At 35.5% G+C, this 21456-nt stretch overlaps 1 protein-coding gene across 7 annotated transcripts in view; it reads left to right on the top strand.

The window, feature by feature from the left end:
- Nucleotides 1–21456, top strand: part of LOC150108661 (DNA-binding protein SMUBP-2-like) — a 240629-nt gene that overhangs the window by 114974 nt on the left and 104199 nt on the right. For all 7 annotated transcript variants that reach the window (XM_090390909.1, XM_090390907.1, XM_090390911.1 and 4 more), the window contains one exon: nucleotides 9432–9550. In XM_090390909.1, coding sequence (XP_090247035.1) covers nucleotides 9432–9550 — 119 coding nt within the window. The remainder of the gene's footprint in view (nucleotides 1–9431; nucleotides 9551–21456) is intronic.

The raw sequence follows: 21456 nt of genomic DNA, 5'->3' as shown, positions 1-21456 counted from the left end.
ACCTGCTTTCAGAAACATTCACAATGGACCTATACTTGGATATCTAACATTGATAAGTCAAGGCATCAGATTGATTATACTTGGCTCTCCAGCAGTGGAAGACTAGCATCTCTGATGTGCATATTTGTCCTGGAGCAGATTGTGGTACAGACCATCAGCTAGTAAGAGCCAAAGTAAGACTAAAACTCCGAAAACTTCCAATCTGTTCACTCCCCAATACTATTGGGGAGTGAACAGATGTAATCAGTAGCAGAATCATATTAAAAATGAAGATAAGGAACTAGGCATCATTAACATCCAGGAATATGTGAGCAGAGCTAATGTCAGAATGGGCAGGAAAAAAGCCCAGAGGAAGAGACAAAATTAGTGTTCATTTCAACATCAGTTATTCTCTAAGTTATATTTGCAAATTTTATTATGTGACCTTTAAACTTCAAATTTCCTCTCTAACATAACTCCAAGATCCCTAGCCTCATCAGTTTTTCCAAGCATAATTTCACCAATACAATATGCTATTGGATATCTCATCACACTATAAGTGATGAGATATCCAATAGCATGATGAGGCTATGGATCTTGGAGTTATGGTAGAGAGGAAATTTGAAGTTCAAAGTTTAACTTTACACTTATCAACATTGAGTTGATCGCCATTTTCATTTACACACACTTCCAGCCTATTCAAATTACCCTGTAAATGCTGTATGTCATTAGCATCTCTAATTAATTGCCTTGCTTATCAGCAAACAATTGAGCATCTCCTTTCAGGCTCTTTCCATTATCATTAATATATAAATTAAACAACAATAGTGCAAGGACTGATTCCTGGGCAAACCACTAGCCATCTTAAATCTGGCACATCCCCCATATACCACTCTTTGATACTTATTCTTCAACTATTCCAATCCTGTATTCTCCAGTTTATGCAACAAACAACCTTTCATATAGTATGCTCTCAAATGCCTTAGCAAAATTCAGCAGTATCATGGTATTCATTTCCTTTATTAAGCTAGCTTATTTATCTAACTTAGCTAGCTGTAACATTGTTATGAAATATGAGCAAATTGCTCAGATGTGACCTGTATTAATTAATCCCTTGCTGTTTCTTGCAAAGTATCGTTTGTCTGTCAACTCATTACTCTGCAGTGAGTTCTTACCAACTTCTCTAAAATTTTCATAGCCACTCTAGACATACTGAAATAGGTCTATAGTTAGACATATTAATCTTTGCACCCCCCCCCCTTTCCCTTGTGCAATGAGATTATCATATGTTCTTTCTTGTGGCATCCTTTCTAAGTTAAGACAAAATAATACAAGGGCCTAGCCAGTTTGGCTGAACATTTCTTTAGCATATGTGCTAAAGAAATGTTTATGCACCTGCTCTAGAACCCCCTTCTCATGTCCCTTTATCTCTTTGTCCAATGTAGTGATAGCATTATGCACTATGCCAACTCACCAGGTTGATAGATCCTAGCAAGGTGAGCACTCATTATTTGAGCATTCACATCTGCTTTTGGCACAAGGGTAGGTACCATCTGCATTTAGTAAAGTTATTCTTACACATTCATTCATTCTTTCTTTTACTTGCAGCATAACAATAAAATTCTTTTGGAGTTCCTTTTGCCTTCACAACCAGTGTCTTTTCATAATCTTAATATAGCTTTCTCCATGGTACTCCTACTTTTTCTAGCCTATGCTTTATATATTTCATAACTCCTCTCACTCTTACTCTCATGATATTACTTCTGCATCTTCCTCTTCTTATGAATCTCTTATTTAATAAGGTTGCACATCCATTTCACTCCACTCTATTCATCGTACTCTAAGGACACATTCAGATACAGCATGATTTAAGCATCTTTTCAAAGTTTCCTGTGCACTGTTGATATCCTTCCCATTTGACAACTGTTAACATTGAACCAAACATAATATTCTCCTGAGTTTTTTCATATTTTTTCAGCTTTGTAGTTCAACATGTAACCTCTCCTAATTGGAACACCCATATTCTTAGCTCCTTTCCAGGTTAGTATGGCATGATCACTGTCACCACCTGGTGGCAAAACAGTTACATTCCTTAAATGATATCCCTTCTGATGCTGTGATCAAATCTGACTCTCTTTAGCCTTCAGTTACTTTTTTCACATGCTGCTTGTAAAGGTTATCACAAAACAGCTGAATAAATTCTCCTTCATTCTTATTATGAGTTTTCTCTACTACCCAATCAGTATTTGGATAATTGAAGTCACCGATAATTACTTATTTAGTACCCATCATGGTGATTTAGTGATGCATTTCATCAGCCCAGCAACCATACTGTTAAGTCTGTAACAACACCTCACCATATATTTCATCCTGCTAGTCCACTTTGTGTGTCAAGGTTTAATTACTTGGAGAAACTCATGTTAGAAGTTTAATGGAGTGAATTATTTTATTTCATTATGTTAGAAGTAATAAATATAATTTAATTCATTATGTTAGAAGTTTAATGGAGTGAAATATCATTAGGAAAGGATCAAAATAGTATTTAATTCTTCCAATATTTTATCTTAGTTATAGCGACATCATCAGGGAGTCTCATATTGTACTCCCTGATGATGTTGCTCATATTGTACTCCTTAATGAGATGGGGCACTCTCTTTGGACACCTGTTGGTGGCCTAGGATGTAAACCATGATCTTGAAGTATTAGTGTTTCCCATATTTTGGGAAGATTTATGCAACAATATTTATTCAAATTAGACTGATTTTTAAAAGCATCAGCAGCAGATTTTCTTATCTTCTAAATTTACTGTGATTCAGCATAATGGTCTTTTTTCAACTGATTCTGTGAGCTGTATCCAAAGCACAGTTTGCAATGCCAGATTGACCATAGTCATGACTGCAGACATATTTTTTATGTTCTTTCATGCTGATCTTTCTGTCTGTGCATATTAAGCCAATTTGTAGGAGCAAGGAACTCCTATATACACCTAGAACTGAGAGAGGAGGAAGTTTGTCTTTAGTGGAGCAGATAAGGGTAGCTAGTTTTAAGTGAGGCTTGAAAATAGTGCAAAGATTGTATTTCTTTAAAATTCTGGCTATTTTTTTTTCTAAAGTGCCTCAGACATAAGGGGGGGATGGCGATAGCATTGCTAAAAATTTTCTGAAGAGAAGGTTGTGGAATGGGGGAAGTATTGATTATTTTTTTGATACTGTGGCCATTAGATAAAGTATAGTGTATATGATTGAGTTCTGTTGCAAGAGAGATCTTATTGGAACATATGTTATAGGCTCTATGGCAGGGGTCTCAAACTCAGCAAAGGCCCAGTCAATTAGATATGTATACAGATGCAGGCCGTATTCAATAATATTCTGTGAACCAAAACATAAACTAAAAAAAAGAAAGGCTCTAACAAATTTCCTTTAGTTGATGGGCCTTTATGACTTACTTAAATAGTTACACCACCATTTTAAATTTTAAATTTATAACAAGTTTAGAAAATATAAGTTCAATTACATTTTATTCATACTTTAAGAAAATTATTTAAATACATAATTTTGACTTACAAAAATAAATATTTTTATCTACTGGTCCGTTTTTTTAATTTGATTTTGATCCTGAACCCGACATCTTTTCCTTTGTACTAATATGTCAATATCTGCTTTTTCGTTTCTTGTTGCAATATGAAGTATTGCATTTCATTTAGAATCTTTTATCAGTGAGCGGAACTTTGACTTATTAAGTTTCATAATTGAAAATAATTACTCACATACATAGATGCTTCCAAAGATTGACAACATTTTTGCACAATAAATTTTATATTTGGGATATTTACTGCCAAGGTATTTATAAAAATTTGGCATGCCAACTTCATTATATTTATTTTTTAGTTCAGTATTGCACTGGAGTTCAATTACTTCCATATGTAATTATTCATCAACATTTTCAATATTAATTTAAAAAAGTGAACTGAATAATAATAATTCATTTTCAAACTGGTTGAAATCAGAAAATCTTTTTTCAAATTCAATTTTCAATTCTTCAATTTGAGGAATGTACTTTTTCAGCATCATTATAACTCAAATGCTGCAAATGACCAGTCAATTAGATATGTCTATCAGATGCTGAAAGTGGGCTAAATTATTCTTTGCCAACTGGGTTTGCCAAAGATATCCCACCACTGCCAAATGTTTTTAGGGGTCAGAGAGTGCTTGACCTAGTAATTGCATCTGAGAATTTGGCTGTAACGATGACCACATTGCCACCAATTGGTGAGAGCGATCATAGGGTCTTGACTTGGGAGGTGGCTAAAGGTGTAGAATCTACAATTAAGACAGGGTACATGTGGAATTATTGGGCTGGTAAGTATGACAAGCTTAGGAGATTGATTGGTACAGTGCCATGGCATGTAAAACTGCAAGGACTAGAAGTTGATAGTGCATGGGAGGCGGTTAAGAAGTGTTTGCATGAGGCAATGGCTGACTGTATACCTGGAGTCCGAATAATAAATCAAGTAGGAGTTAAATGGATGAATAACACCATTAAGCTTGAGCTGCAAAAAAAGAAACAACTATGGAGGGAATTTAAGGAGAAAGGTGACTGGCAGACACATGAACAGTATAAAGCCCAGGCCAGAAGGGTAACGAGTGTGGTAAGAAAAGCAAAAAAGGATTACGAAAGAACATTGGCCATGCAGGCTAAAGACAGTCCTAAACAGTTTTTTCGATATGTTGCAAGTAGAAGAAAAAATGTATATGGCAGAATGATTTTAAAGAATAAGAATACCGATGGTAGGGAGGTAACTGAATCAGTTGATATAGTTGAATTACTGAGCGAGCACTTTGCAAGAGTCATCCAGGTGGTGACATTGCAGAAATGAATGAACCAAAAGTTTATACGGGAATTGTGGTGAATGAGGTGGAGGTGAGTAGTCTATTACAAAACCTCAATGTCAATACATCTGTGGGATTGGATGGTATACCAGCTTGTGTCATACGTGAAGCGGCTAAAGAATTGTCAGTACCTTTGACCATTCTGTTTAATCTGAGTCTTGGATCTGGGTTAGTCCTGAGGGGTTGAAAGAGGGGAAAATAGTTCCACTGCATAAAGGAGGTTCCAAGACTGCTGTTGTAAATTACCAATCAATTAGCATATCAGGAATCGTTGTCAAGGTCTTGGAGAAACTAGTCAAGAGAAGAATACAGGATTGGATAGATGAAAATGGGATACTATATGGGGGACAACATGGTTTTGTGAAGGGTAGATCATGCCTCAGTAATTTGCTCGCGTTTTATAACACAGTAACGATTGAACTGGATAAGGATAATGGGTTTTCAGTGATTCTACTGGACCTTGCCAAGGCCTTTGATAGGATACCACATGGAACTCTAATCAGTAAACTGGAACAGATGGGGATGAATATAGGGTTGGTGAGATGGATAGGAGGGTGGTTGATGGAGAGATACAGAATGGTTTATTCAGGAGTGGAGTCCAAAAGACGGCTTGTGACTAGTGGTGTGCCGCAGGGTTCTGTTCTTGGACCACTACTTTTGAATTTTTTCATTAACGATATAAGAAAGGATCTGAGAGGAAGTGTTCGCTTGTTTGCTGATGATACAAAGTTGGGTAGAGCAATTGTGAGTGCACAGGATGTCAAAATTTTTTTTAAATCAATAAGGTGTCATTTAAAGGAATGTTGGTGAACAATGAGGTGGTGATGTCAAAGCTCACTAAGGAATCGATATCATTACCAATTAGATTTCCAATAGAACTTTTAAAATGTGAAGAGTTTTTTTTATGATGTGGTATGACCAGTGAGGGGGAGGCAAGAGATTTTGTCTGTTGTTTGGATATTTATAGCAGGGAGAATCAGTAGTATATACAGTTGGTCGGGGGGGGGGGATAGGTTTATGAATTTTAGATAAGCTGTATATCTGGGGGGATAACAACTGAAGGGTTTAAGTTTTTTAGTGATGTCAAGAGGTCAGGAAGAAACTTTTTTCAATAGGTTTTTTAATTTATTGATTTGCAATTTAGTGGGATCACAATCAAAAGGTATGTAGGTGGAGCCATCTCTAAAAATGATATCCATTTTCAGATTGCATTTACTGGCATTAAGGATAACAGTAGCACTTCCCTTGATAATCCTGATGATGACTATGCTGTTATCTTTGTCATTTATTGAGGGCATTGAGCTAGCAGGATAATAGATATCTTTTAGGAGGCGAAGTTCTATAAAGGGAATTGGTGACATCAAGCCAAAGATTGTTAGCTATCTTTGGAGCTAAGTTATGGATTCTGCATTCAATGTTGAACATTAGGTGTAGTGATGGTACTTGTTTAGGTGCAACAGCAACCTTATGGCCATGACTTAGAATGCTAATGGCACCTTTGTTAAGCCTTTTTTGACAACATGTTAACTACTGTATGAAGAGGTCGAACTTGAAGAATAGATTTAGAATCCAAAAGACTGTTTTACTGATTGATTTGTTTATTTTTTATTTTCAAGAATTCCCTTTGAGGACAGGCTTCTGAAATATTAAAGAGTTCTCTGTTGAGAATCACTGAGAGCTCATCACAGCAATCTGTTCATGTAGCAGAGCAAAACTGGTATACTTGTAGATATGGAGGGCTTTTTTGGATTTGAACTTGATTTATAATTTGACACAAGTCGGTTAAATTCCAGTATCCTGACATCTTTTTAGAAAGGTCTTGGTTTAATTGTTTAGACCATCAAAGTTTCAGCTTACCATGTTGTTTTACCTTGCATGCGATATCTTTGATAATATCCATGTGTTAAGGCTTAAGTGTAAGGAGAAACTCATGTTAGATGTTTAATGATGTGAAACAGCACTAGGAAAGGATTAAAAATAGTATTTAATAATTCCAATATTTCGTCTCAGTTACAGAGACATCGTCAGTGAGTACAATATGATACTTGTAACATACATACGCACACAGAGGCAGCACAAAACTAAGTGAAGTACATGGATGGAAGAATAGATTCCTAGCTAGGTGAGGTGCCCTGTATGGACACCTGTCAGCAGCCTAGGATGTAAAGTGGAATCTTGAAGTATTAGTGTTTCTCATATTTTGGGAAGTTTTATACAACTATATTTAATTAAAATTAGGCTGATTTTTGAGAGCAGCAGCAGATTCTAATAGTCTTTTTCCTCTAAATATACTGTGATGGAGCATGGTGGGTTTTTTTTTCCCAATAAAATTGGAAATATTTGAAGAATTAAATATTATTTTTAATCCTTTTCTAGTGCTGTTTCATTCCACTAGTCCACTTCACACCAGATAACCTGAAATTCATTGCTGCATGGAACATTATTACCATTATTGTTTTCATGAGTCTCTACCCTAACTGGATTCAAATCATCTGATATCATTAGTAGTATTCTCCCCATTCTTCGTATATTTCTTCTGTGCATCCTGAAAATAATATACTGTTCACATTTGATTCCAGTTATTACATCTGACTTTGAGAGCCAGGTTTCACTAATGCAAGAAATCTGAACCCCTAAAATCTAAAGCAACAAACTGAACCCCTTTGCTCCTAAAGCTCCTGGCATTTGCATGAGAATATAACAAGTTACTTCCTGGCTTTTTTGTGTACTGACATCTGCAGTCTGCTGGGTCCAGTTAGACAGATTTCTCTTTCTCACCCTCACCTCACCTCCCCATACTCACATTACCTCCTCAGTATCCAAAGACTCAGGCTCTCTCTTTCAGTCATGGTGTTACTTTTCCTCTGAACATCTAGTAATTCTCTACAAATCATAAATTCATTGAACCATTGAATGCTGTTCTCAACATTTATGGTGAGACCTCTTCCTCCTCTCCTCCCCAAGATCCCTGAAAATACTTGACTCAGTAGGTGAGAGCACTTGGGTGGATTTGTGACCTCTTTCTCTCTCACCACCTCACTTCACTCTCATATAGAGATTGTTTCTGTTGCTTGCATTTTCCATGAATATATCTAGGACTATGTTTCATCAAAATTGATATTGGAACTTCTCCCAATCTCACCTCCAAATCTATTAAAATATGCAGTGGTTACTCATAGATGTTGTGAGGAAAACCTGATTAAATTCAGTGCTACCAAAACATTCCTACTTTTTTTTTCATGCTAAAACACAACAATTTAATTCACCTTCCCTTACCTGAATCATAATACACAAATCACCAGAGAGGATCAGATTTCTCTTTTCTTGGGTAGACATTTGTTTTTAGTCTTTTCTGCCATAACCACATTCACGTCAATTGCTTCCTCAGCCTCTAAAAAGTTTTGCCATCCTTTTTTACTCAAGACACTTTTCATCCATATAGCTACTAACTCTATACATATTTCAAATCTGTCCAATCTTAGAAGAATACTGGTCTCATGTTTAGTGTGGTGCACCAAGGATCTCCCAAAAATTCTTGATGTTGTGAAGGAGAAGGTAGCCTGATGATCAGTAATCCCTTTCTCACTGGCATTTCTCTCTCTCTCTCATAGATGGTTTGTTTCACCCTTATTTTCTCTTCTGCTTCCATTGGTGCTGCTCAAGTAAATTGTTTGGTGTCTATCATTTCACTATTTTCCACAGCCTATTAAAACATAAGTGGCAGCTACCAAAATCCTTGCAATCCAACTTCAAACCGTCTCCTCTTCCTGTTTTTTCCATTTGCAACTACTCTGTAAAACAGCTTTCCTCACAATTTGTTGCCCACCAACTACAGGTCTCTTTCCTGCATACCATACATATCATCATGTTACCAGTTCTGCAATGCCTCTCTTGTGGAATTCATATGTAAAAAAAGAAAAAAAATGTAAAGAGAAGAAAATCATCACTCCTTCACATTTCAGCTTAATTTTTCTTTTTCTTTATTGATTTCTTCTACTACTGTCTTTTGGAATAGTTTCACTCTCATATGCATTACATATGAAGTATAATAATCTGTAAGTTTTTCAAATCTAAGATGAACAAGTTCCTTCTTTCTCCTCATTTTCTCATATTTGAGATTAATCAAAATAAAAATGAAAACTTGAAATAGTTGTAATATAACATTACTACTGACAGATTTTCTATGAATATACATCATGGAAATAGTTCAAAAAGAAAGTTGTTTTATACAAAACTTTTACAAGAAAATTTAATTCGCATTTCATAATTACTAATAAATTTGCAAAAATAAGCCTGCTTATTTTTGATTCAAAAAATGAAAAAAAAAAAAAAAAGCTTGATTCAGGAAGGATGTGATGCAGAATCATATCTACTACTACTACCTATTGGTTGACATTTGCAAATATAGAGACAGACATAAATGTGCATTTTCTCAAAGCCATGTTTCATTACCATGATAAGTTAATCTTGTTAACTTAAAAACGAATCTCTTAGTAAGAATGTTTTTGGTATTTTAGGATTAGCGTGATGGATGATTGTTTATACTTATTTCATTCTTTATAGAGATATTCCCGGTGTCCAGGAAAATGAAGATACTTCAGTATCACTGTTATTAATAGATACTGCTGGATGTTATTTCCCAGAGCTTCAGTTAGCTGATGAATGTTCTAGAGGCAATGAAGGTATCTATATATAAATAAACCTCTCTATATATAATTTATATTCACTCTCTCATATATATGATGACTTCTTCAGATGTATTGAAATACAAAAGTAATTATTTTTTTTACTGTGCTCATTCTTGCTTAGAGATATACTGATGAATTGGTTGTCTTTTATTGAAACTACATTTTGGTTCTAGCAGGTCCCTTTCTGGGAAGTCCTCTTCTTCTTATCATGGATTTTAAGCTAAGTGGTCTGCTCTGGTCTCATGCCATCGCTTTCCTGGTCTTCCAAAACTTCTTTTTCCATTTATTTTATATCGGTATAGTATTTTTGGCAGTCTACTATTGTCCATTTAATTTAGATGTTCTAACCATTTTTGTTTATATTTACTTGTATAGTGATTAATTGATTTTATATTCAAGGATTGTAAAATTTTTTAATTTGTTTTATGGTCTCACTTGGTATATATCCAGCTGTTTTTCTGAGAAATGTCATTTCTGCTGTTTGAATCCATTTTTCATTCTTTTTTTTTTTTTTTCATTTCCATATAATAAAGTTGATTTACACAGAATGTTATATAGTCTGATTCTGGAGTGATTTTTGTACCAAGGATGGCATAAATATATTATTTATTATGCCAAGTACTTTGACAAAATTTGATATTTTAATGTCTATATTTTTTTCATCTTCATACGATAAGTTGCATCCCAGGTATTTCAAAGTATTTACATGCTTTAATATTTTATTATCTATCACTATTTTACTTATTGCATTTTCTCCTTTGAAAGCCATTATTTTTGTCTTTATTTTTGATATTCTCATATTATATTCTTCTGAAATTTCATTTAATGATTTTACTGATCTCTGCAGATCATCTTCTGTTAATACAATTTGATTCATTTGCAAATAATAGTGTATCTATCTTTATTTGTGGGTTTATTTGTATGGGTTCTGCCCTTTTGTCTATTAATTTTATCAAAGGCTTTTTCATAATCAGTGAAGGCCATGCGTGTTTCTTTTTGAAATTCTCTTTGCTTTTCAGTATTTTTAGAGTGAAAATTAAGTTTATGTAAAGGCCTTTTCAGAATCCATTTTGTTCTTCTAGTAGTTTGTCCTCTACAATACTATTTAGTTTCTCTTTTAATATTCCTTTCCTGCATATATTTTGTACCCTACATTTATTGGCAGACTAATTTTCCTATAGTTGTTGTAGTGATCTTTATTTCATTTTTCATAAATTCGGATAACCAGTGATTTTTTCCAAGAGTGGAGTTTTTTCAGAAAATCAGACTTTGTTAAAGATTTTTTGAAGTCTTTCATTGAAATTTTCACCTGCATTTTTGTACAGTTCCATATTTAAATTGTCTTCTCCTGGCATTTTCCTATTTTTCATCTTATTTCTTGTATTTTTTCAGTTCTGCCATTGCAATATTTTCTTTTAGATCATTCTTTGTTGTATAAAAATTTTACTTTATTGTCATCAGTCCATAGATTTTGAAAATAAGTTACCCATTATTCTAAATCTATTGTTCATATTTTTTACCTTTCCTTTTATATCTTTGTTCATGTATTTTATTATTTTATAGGTTTTTAGTTGTGGCTAAGTTATATCCTTTTCTAGTTCAGTTACAAAATTTTCCATCTCTCTTTCTCTCTGTTTCTCACTCAGTTTTTTCCTTACTTCTTGTTTTGCATTTGCACTATTTCTTTTTTATTCTTGATCCATTTCTGATCACTCTCTTTTTTGGTTTTATTATCTTTTCTATTTCTTTATACCAGTTTCATAGTCCTATTTTTCTATTCAATTAACTCTTTATTCCTAAGCTTTCTGTTGCTGCTTTTGTCAGGATTTGTTTCAGATTTTCTCATTCCTTTGATATGTAAAGTAAATTAGTGTATTTAAAGTAACAGTAAATTAAGGATCAAAACAAGATACAAGGGGTGCTTAAGGGTCAAAGCTATATAACTGAGAGGAGACCTCCACATAGCCATTAAAGGAATACGGAGAACCGACCAGGGCTTCTGACTTAATGTCCAGTCCTCACCTTCTCGTGGTGCAACCTGTTGGGTATCTACTTGGATACTGAACGAACGAGGATGGGCTGGCAATTTGGGATTTAGCCGACCAAACTGTATTCTTATTGGTTAAACCAAAATAAAAATGATGGTACGACATGACAAAATTTCATGCTGGCTGGGGCGTCGCCCGGTTAAACAAGGCCCCCGTTGTTTTTGCCAGGGAACTAGGATGAACAGCGAAAAGTCAGCTACTGGAACAAATCTGGAAACAAACCCCAACTCAACATCACCAGAGTTAAAGATCAGTACTATCGACATAAGAAGCCTGAATGGCAAAGAAATGGAGCTAGCTGAAGAATTAGATAAGTACCAGATCGACATAATACGGGTGACTGAAACAAAAAAGACAAAAACTGGTGAGATCTTTCTGAGCAATAAATACAAAATGTTATATTCAGGCAATGACAATCAAGGAAAAGAAGGAGTAGCCATAGTATTCAACACAAAATACGAGGCTAATCTTCATGAATGGCAGTCAGTCTCACGTAGCGTACTGTGGACAAATATGAGAATAGGGAACTGGACAATGAGACTTATTTGTGCTTATGGTCCCACACAAGGTTCTACTAAGGTAGAAGTGGAGGAATTTTTTGAGGTTTTAGAAAAAGCAACTGACACAATGAAAAAGGAAAAGTTGGTCCTTGTTGGGGATCTAAATAGCAGAGTAGGAAATGATTGCAAGACATACAAAAATATTTTGGGAAAATTTGGAGAAAAGAGCAAAGCTAATAATAATGGCAAATATCTGTTAGATTTCTGCTCAGGACATAGACTGGTTATTACTAACACCAGTCCATGTTCCAACATAAAAATGTGCACAAATTCATATGGAGAGAAGAAGCAAGGAATAAGAAGAGTCTCATTGACTATGTTATTGTTGATAGTGATGTTTTCTCCTTGGTGCAGGACACCAGAGTGTACAGGGGATTTGAAATAGGAAGTGATCACTATTTAGTCTTGAGCAGGATAAAAATGAATTTCATATTGAAAAGAATAACATGTAAGAAAGTTTTAAAGAGAATAAAAGTTGAGCTGCTCTCAGATGTGAACTGTAGACTAAAATACACAAAGGCTATTAAAGAAAAAATGAAAGACTTTGAGAACAGGAACCAAACCTTGGAGATTCAGTGGCAAACTCTGTAGAAAACATTGATTGATTCTGCCAGAGAGGCATGTGGTGAGGTTGTCTGCAAGGATAAAAAAATCAGAACTCCCTGGTGGACACAGGAAGTTAAAGAGGCAATGAAGAAAAAGAAGAAAGCATATCAAAAGTTCCACAAATAAGTCATCTTGTGATATTAGAGAATACAGAGACAAATATAAGAAAGCTAAACACTGTGTTAAACTAGCTAAACAAAAGTCATGGCAGGACTTTGGCAAGAATTTAGAAAATAAATATCAAGAAGGTGACAAAATATTCTGGAGGTTGTTGAAGAATCTTAGAAATGGAGGAAAGGGTGCTGTAAAAGGAGTTAGAGATGATAAAGGTGACATGAAAACGGGAGAAAAAGATATCCTTGAAGTATGGAGTAATTACTTTGAAAAACTGCTAAATGAAACAAGCAGTGATGACAGCACAGTGGTAAAAAACACTGACCAGGCATTCAGTCAGAAAAAAATATCCATACTTGAAGTAAAAAAAGCCATCAAAGGCTTGAAATGTGGAAAGGCAACAGGAGTAGATGATATTCGACCAGAAATGCTGAAGTATGGTGGTATAAGAGTCTTACAGTGGCTGCACTGCATAGTTCAGAAAGCCTAGACAGAGGGACGAATTCCCGATGATTGGAGCAGAGCTCTCATAGCACCCATATATAAAAAGTGAAATAAAGCTGAATGTGTGAATTATGGAGCTATTTCCCTACTGAGTGTTCCTGGCAAGATCTATACAAGTATACTTGAGAAACGGTTGGGAAGAATTATGGAAGAAAAGCTTGGTGAAGAACAAGCTGGATTCCGGCCAAATAGAGGCTGTAAGATTCAGATCTTCACTTTAGGACAAATAGTCGAGAAAGCATGGGAATATAACAGAGATCTGTATTTAAGTTTTGTTGATTTGGAAAAGGCATATGACAAGGTGCCAAGAGAGAAGCTATTCAATACGCTACAGTTATATGGAGTCAATGAGGCATTATATCAAGCAATACTTTCTTTATTTAAGTAAGCTAGAATTGAAGGAAGTACAGGAAGATGGCTTAATGTTGAATCTGGTGTGAGACAAGGATGTACATTATCCCCTCTGTTATTCATTATCTATATGGATCACATTATGAAGCAAAGTGGTATTAAACATGATATCAAAATTGAAGATGTTAATGTCAGCTCTTTGCTTTATGCAGATGATGTTATACTTCTAAATAAATCCGCTACAAGTCTGCAAGATTCTCTGACTAAATTGAATAGCTGTTGTAATAGATATGGTATGAAGGTTAGCAATAAAAAGACAAAGACAATGAAAATAGGCAGAATCATTGAAAATGTCAACTGTGTTATGACTGGAGAACCTGTGGAACAAGTAAAACATTTCAGCTACTTAAGCACGATTTTTAGTGAAGATGGTAAATTAAATATGGAAATTCACAACAGAATCAGAAAGCTAGTATGGTGGGAAGTCAATTGAATATATTCATATGGAATAAGAGAGAAATTAGTCAGAAAACTAAATTAGCTGTATACAAGACAATGTTCAAACCAGTTTTAACTTATGGATCTGAGAGCTGGGTCAGAAGTAAAACGCTTGACCAAAGACTAGAGACCGCAGATTTGAGAGTGCTGAGAAAGATTATAGGGATGAACAGATGGCATCAATGGCAATATCATATTAAAAATGAGGATATTAGGAAAGAACTTGACATTGTGAGCATCCAGGAATGCGTTAGAATAGCTAATCTCAGGTGGTATGGTCACTTAAACAGAATGTGCAAAGAAAGATTAGCAAAACAAGTGTTCTCTGCTAGGTTGGCAGGAAAACGACCCAGAGGAAGACCAAGATATAGGTGGATGGATACGGTACAAAGTGCCTTAGACGATAGAAATATAAGATCTGGTAATGTTGGAGTCTTGACAAGTAACAGACTGATTTGGAGGAAAATTGTAGATAGGAAATTAATAATGATGTAATTTTTTTCATGTAGTACTATCATATCCTGTACACCCCTTGAGGGTACATGGCAGGAATTTGATGATGATGATGAACAAGATACAAGAATTTAATTTCTTCTCAAGTATAGTCTATTTTTCTGTTTCTATGGTATCTATTTTGATACCATAGTGGCTTATTAATTATGCATAAACCTTTGCTAGAGAATGTTTTGTGTATGTATTATGAAAGTTTAAAATGAAGTTGTTGTTTAAATTTTTCAGCCTATTTTGTCATATGAGAGAACAGCGGCAAGCCAATTTTCTCAGTGTAGATGACAGCAAATTCTTTCTTTAAATTCTCATTTTTTTTTCCCCCACTGTAAAGAGATTTCAAATAGACTATAACTCATGCTATTATCTATTAGAAGCCAGAACTTTTCAAAACATGTTTAAAATAGACAATTTTCACCATCCAATAAGGAATGGAGCATACAATCCTAACTTTTATGACGTCTTAAAGTTAAAGGTATTACTTGATGACAACTGGCAGAAGTATTCTGTGTTAGAATATGTAAATATGCACATAGTAATATATAACAATCATTATTGTTACACCCAGTGGTGAGCTATGGAAATTTTAACAAAGGGTTCACATAGTCGAGCAAAAAAAAAAAAAAGCCATACTTCACACCAAAACTTTTATTAATACAACTTGTGTACAAATTCTAATCAAAAAGTATGAGAGGACAATCAACCTCTAAAGGCTATCATTTTTAAACAAATATTTCATGATCTAAACGTGAAATATTTGCACACAATCAACTGTGTTGATTTATCTTACATAAGAAAAACATTTTTTAACTATCAAAATATAATAAGAATGAAATCTTTTATAATCTTTTATAAAATATTTGATTGGCTAATGGGTTTACCATACAATTGGCTACCAGAAGGGAGAAGGGTAAAGATAACACATGCACTTATTTTATTTTCAAACTTAGGCACATTCGTTATAGAGGAGTTGAAACAATAATTCCAAATAATCTATACACTGCTGAATACACTAATTTTTGTTATGTTACTGTATCAGTTTGTCGCTTAATATGTTTAAAAAAAAAATTTTTTTTTTTGAAAAAATAAAAAAGTAAACAAGAAGAATAAGGATTGGGGTAAGGTGGTACAACACCGGGCTACTCGTTACAAAGGTGGAGCAAGCTAACATCACTCCTATCTCAGTATCTCCCATAATGCAAAACACATCTCCTTGCGGATATGTATAATGTTATGCATTAAGGGGAGAGCCACAACCCAGGCTAGTTTCGACCTTTATTGAGGTCTCTTCAGTGGGAGCCAGGCCCAAACGTGGAGATACCAGGCAGAAGCAATAGCAAGGTCAACTCTATCTATATGAGTTGCCAAAAGGTGTGCACCTTTTTATTAAATTACTCTGGATAATATACACTGTCCAGTGTTGTACTACCTTACCCCAGTCCTGAAAATACTTTCAGGCACAAACTTTGTTTGTTCACACTTGGATAAAAGATTAAACTAAAGTTATTATAGTCTAACCAAGTGAAAAATAAACTAGTATAACTAAGATGAAAAGCCAAACGGCTATTTTTTTCTGGCGAGGTTGATATAAGTTAAGGGGATAAAAATACCTTATTGTTTTTCAGCCAGTAAGCGAAACTAAGATCGAAAACTGCGATCTGTAACATTTCATGCCGACGAACTGTCAGCGTATCCAAGCATAAGTGACCACTTGGTAGTGTCACACCACGGCAAGTAACGTTTCATGCCGACGAACTGTCAGCGTATCCAAGCGTAAGTGACCACTTGGTAGTGCCACACCACGGCAACTAGTTGCCGTGGTGTGGCACTACCAAGTGGTCACTTGGTACTACCTTACGCTCGGATACGCTGACAGTTCGTCGGCATGAAACATTACAGATCGCAGTTTTCGATCTTAGTTTCGCTTACTGGCTGAAAAACAATAAGGGATTTTTATCCCCTTAACTTATGAAAAATAAACCTTCAACATCTTTCTCTAAATCCAGAGTAATTTAATAAAAAGGTGGCACACCTTTTGGCAACTCGTATAGGTAGAGATGACCTTGCTATTGCTTCTGCCTGGTATCTCCACTCTGGGCCTGACTCCCACTGAAGAGACCTCAATAAAGGTCGAAACTAGTCGGGGTAGTGGCCCTTCCCTTAATGCATAACATTATACATATCTGCAAGGAGATGTGTTTTGCATTATGGGAGATAATGAGATAGGAGTGATGTTAGCTTGCTCCACCTTTGCAATGAGTTGCCTGGTGTTGTACTACCTTACCTCAGTCCTGAAGATACTTTCAGGTGCAAACTTTGTTTGCTCACGCTTGGATAAAGGATTAAACTAAATTTATTATAGTCTAACCCAGTGAAAAATAAACTTTCAAGAAGAATAGGGGGGTTTGCAAATTTGAGAAAAATTTAACAAAGGGCTAGCAGACTCATCATGGAAGATTTATTCAACTGACAACTTATTTATCTTACTTAATCTTAAAATCCTTAATGTTCCCTGCATTAACAACATATTCTGGTAATGCATTCCATTCACTTGCAATTCTCCATGTAAAAAACCTACCCCTCATGCCTGTCTTCACCACACTCTTATGTAACTCCCAGGGATGTCCTTTGGTTCTTCTCCTCTCACTTTCTTCGCTATTATATCACCTCTTTTTCCCCCTATCCAACAAACTCTATAATCCACATTCCTTCAACCTCTCTCCATATCCAACATTCCAGAGTTCTGATATTGTCTTATTATCATCATTTGTCTCTGGACCCTCTCCAATGTTTCCACATCACAATGAAAGCTAGGTGACCAAATCTGAACACAATAGTTCAAGTGTGGTCATACCAGCACTTTATACAGTGGCACAACCACCTTCTTATCCTTACATGTTAATGTTGTTCTTATCATAGTGGCACTGCAGTGTGCAGTCTACTGTTAATCATCACTCAAAATCTCGAATCTCATCCACTTCCTTCAATACAGCACCATCAGTATTGAACACGACCTTATATTTCTGCACTCCAGAATGCAACCCCCTGCGCTTATTATTATTATAAAAACTACAGCAACACTCCTTTGTCAAAAGTTTATTCAAATCTTCCTGAAGGAAATTAAAATCAGCAGTACTACTTATAATTCTCTCCAATTTTATATCATCAGCAAATAGCTGAAGATCCCCAGTCAGTTCATATATATCATTTACAGAACCCTGGGGCACACCATGCCACTGGTTACTCTCCTTTTTTTTGAGACACTACTCCATCTACAAAACCTGCTTGTATCGTCAGAGAGCAGTTGCCAATCGATCTAACCAATATACTATTTATTCCCATCCTCTGCAGCTTATACATCAACTTATCATGTGGTAATCTATCAACTGCTTTTGCAAAGCCCAAGAATATTATGATTTTGTCTTATTTGACACACCCATTACCTTATCATAAAATGCTAGTAAATTGCTAAAGAATACTTTGTCCAATATGCTGACAAAAAAAAAAAAAATGGTATTACTGAGAAAATAACAGCCTTCTAAGTAATAATTACAATATGGATCATAATGGTCAAAGAAAGGAAGAATAGCAATAATATTTTGGAAAAAGCATGATAACCCCCCCCCCTATGGAGGCAACTTAAGATGTTAAATTTAGGTGTGCAAATAAATTTCAAAATGGAAAGGTACTGTAGTAAATTTTACTTTACATCAATGGACACATTTCAAGGCATTTCCCCATTCAAGTGCTGTCTCCTATTCAGGAAGTTGACTACCATGATGGTTAACTACAGGCATAACATGTGTTGAGGACCCTACTTCTTCCACATATTGTTGTAAGTATTCATGGCTGTAAATCCGTGTGTGTGTGTGTGCTCTCATGGTGCCAGTTTGCCTGTTCTGAGGGATGAAAAACCTGAGTTTCTGGGTGAAAAAGCCCTCTACCTCTACATTAGACTGGCTAACTCACCTTTAGTCGAAAGAGACCAGATGAAGGTTCCTCTCATCATAGATAGGAATTGAACCCAAGTCTTTCCAACCAAAGGGCTGGAAACTATATCAACTGAACTATGGAGGACGTTTCAAGGCACAATTATCAAAAAAAAAAAAAAAAAGTGGAAATTTATCAAGTTATTGGATAGAGCAATAGACATTTTCATTACATGTAAATAGTAGACAGCCAGCAAAAACTTCTGTTTGGCCTGAAACAAGAACAAGCATAGTTCGGATTGTACTGGGATTATCAGAATCAGACTTTCATTGTAAGAGAGAGAGAGAGAGAGAGAGAGAGTTGAAAAATCATTAGAATATAGCAAGGATCTGTATTTAAGTTTTGTAGATCTAGAAAAGGCATATGACAAGTCATATGAAAAGCTGTTCAAAACAATACAGTTATATGGAACAAATGGGACATCGTAGAAAGTTTTTTCACTTGGTTACAAAGTAAATCATACTTGACATGAAATTATATTCTTATTTAATCTTTTGTCAAAGTATAAGCCAAGCATTTGGGTAAAGTATTTGCTTTTTACTACTTGTGTATGGAAAATATATGACTTCTGCATTGATTCAACCTTGGTATCTTCCTCCTGATGAGACATCGGTAAAGATTGAAATAGGTCTGGGTAGTGTAGTGTAGTGACCCTTCCCATAATGCATAGAAATGTACATGTTCATAAGGCATTATGAGATACTAAAACAATTGGTGTGAAATCAACGGTCCTTATATACAATTATACTAATCACTTCATGCACAAGCTTTCTTTGCTTATGCTTGGATAAGGATTAAAACAAGAATTTAATTTCTTGTCAAGTATATTATACAATTATAAATGCCATTTGTGAAATACAATTCACTGCACTGTGATTTAGTTGACAAGTAATTTTTGTTAGTGTGGATTCTGTCCTCCATAAAATGAAAAATTCCATCTATTAGTATCCTGTATGACCCTTTCAGAAGTTTATAAGTTTCTATCATATTATGGTTCTTTCTCCAGTTTGCCAGTGTCTGTAGTCCACAAATTGTAGGCAGTCTGGTCTCATTATCTGCATTCCACAATTTTCATGATCAGACTTCTTTCCTGATATGTGTTGTACTCACAGGAAGTATACAGGATACTATAATAGGACTACATGATTAAGTTTATATTATTATTATTATTATTATTATTATTATCTGAGACCTCCAGGGTTCTCAGATAATAATAATAGGAGTCAAGGACTCATCGAGGGAGGCTGTAACTTACCCAACCCAGCTATCATACCTTTCCTTAAATTTATTTACACTAGATGCACTCACTACCCATAAGGGCAAATTATCCCACTCACTCACTGCTCTCTGGGAGAAAAACCTAGCTCTTAACCCTTTCTTGACTGAGAACAACCTTAACTTCCATGGATGTCCCCGTGTTCTCTCCCCGCCTTCCATATAATGAAAACTTTCATCATTTGAAATGCTATAATACCCATTCAAAAGTTTATAGACCTCTATCATATTACCCCCCCCTTTCTCCTGTTAACTAGAGTTTGTAATCCACATACTTGCAATCTGTCATCATAATCTAAATCCCATAATCCGGATATAATCTTTATAACTCTTCTTTGCACCCTTTCCACAGCTTCTTTATCCCCTTGGAATCTCGGAGACAAAATATGCGCACAGTAATCCAAATGTGGTCTTATCAAAGCCTTATAAAGAGGCAAAATTACTTCCTCACATGTCAAGGTTCGCTTCAACATAGCAATTATCCTCTGAGTTGTATTTGCAACTTTTGCTATGTTACCTTTGAACTTTAAATTCTTATCCACCAATACACCAAGATCCCTTGCCTCTTCAATTTCTTGTAGCATAACCCCGCTAATACATACTGAGTACTCTGGATGTTAGTAAAGTGGTGGGCATGGTATTTCACCATGAGTTTTGAGAGAATGTGCTAAGGAATTGACAGTGCCTTTGACCTGTCTTTTCAATGAAAGTCTGGCTGTGGGAAAGGTGCCCATGGAATGGAAGGAAGGTAAGATAGTGCCATTGCATAAGGATGGTTACAGACTAGAAGTGTCTAATTATAGGCAAGTTTGTGTGTCATCAGTAGTTAGTAAGATCTTGGAGAAAGTAGTGAGGGACCGTATACAGCATTGGGCAGATGAGGGTAATGTTATCTGTGAGAGTCAACATGGATTTGTGAAGGGGTGCTCTTGTTTTAGCAATATGCTAGCCTTTTATGATAAAGTTACAAGAGCATTAGATGAGGGAAGGGCATATACTGCCATTTTCCTAGACTTAGCAAAGGCATTTGACAGGGTGCCACATGATAAGCTGATATTCAAGTTGCAGCACATGGGTCTGGATGTCAGATTGATCAACTAGATTCAGGATTGGCTGTCTGATAGGTATCAGAGAGTTGTGTATGGTGGAGCAGTATCAAAGAAGCAGAAGTTTACAAGCGGTGTTCCACAGGGCTCAGTGCTGGAAACTATATTGTTTAACCTTTATATCAATGACAATGTCCATGGATTGCAACGGGATATTCAGTTGTTTGCGGATGATGCGAAGTTGGGAAGGGTTATTAGTAATAGTGCAGATGTTGTAGCCCTGCAAGAGGATTTGAATAAGCTAGACAGACGGGAAAATGAATGGGGGTGTCAGTTTAATGCAGCAAAATGTAAGGTCTTGAGGTTTGGGACACATCGATGGGACGCTGCATACTCTATGG

Source organism: Typopeltis vanoorti, chromosome 3 (assembly GCF_054136105.1).
Source record: "Typopeltis vanoorti isolate ZY-2024b chromosome 3, IOZ_Tvanoo_1.0, whole genome shotgun sequence".
Taxonomy (NCBI): domain Eukaryota; kingdom Metazoa; phylum Arthropoda; class Arachnida; order Uropygi; family Thelyphonidae; genus Typopeltis; species Typopeltis vanoorti.
The sequence above is the reverse complement of the archived record's forward strand: the minus strand, read 5'-3'. Positions and strand labels throughout refer to the sequence as shown.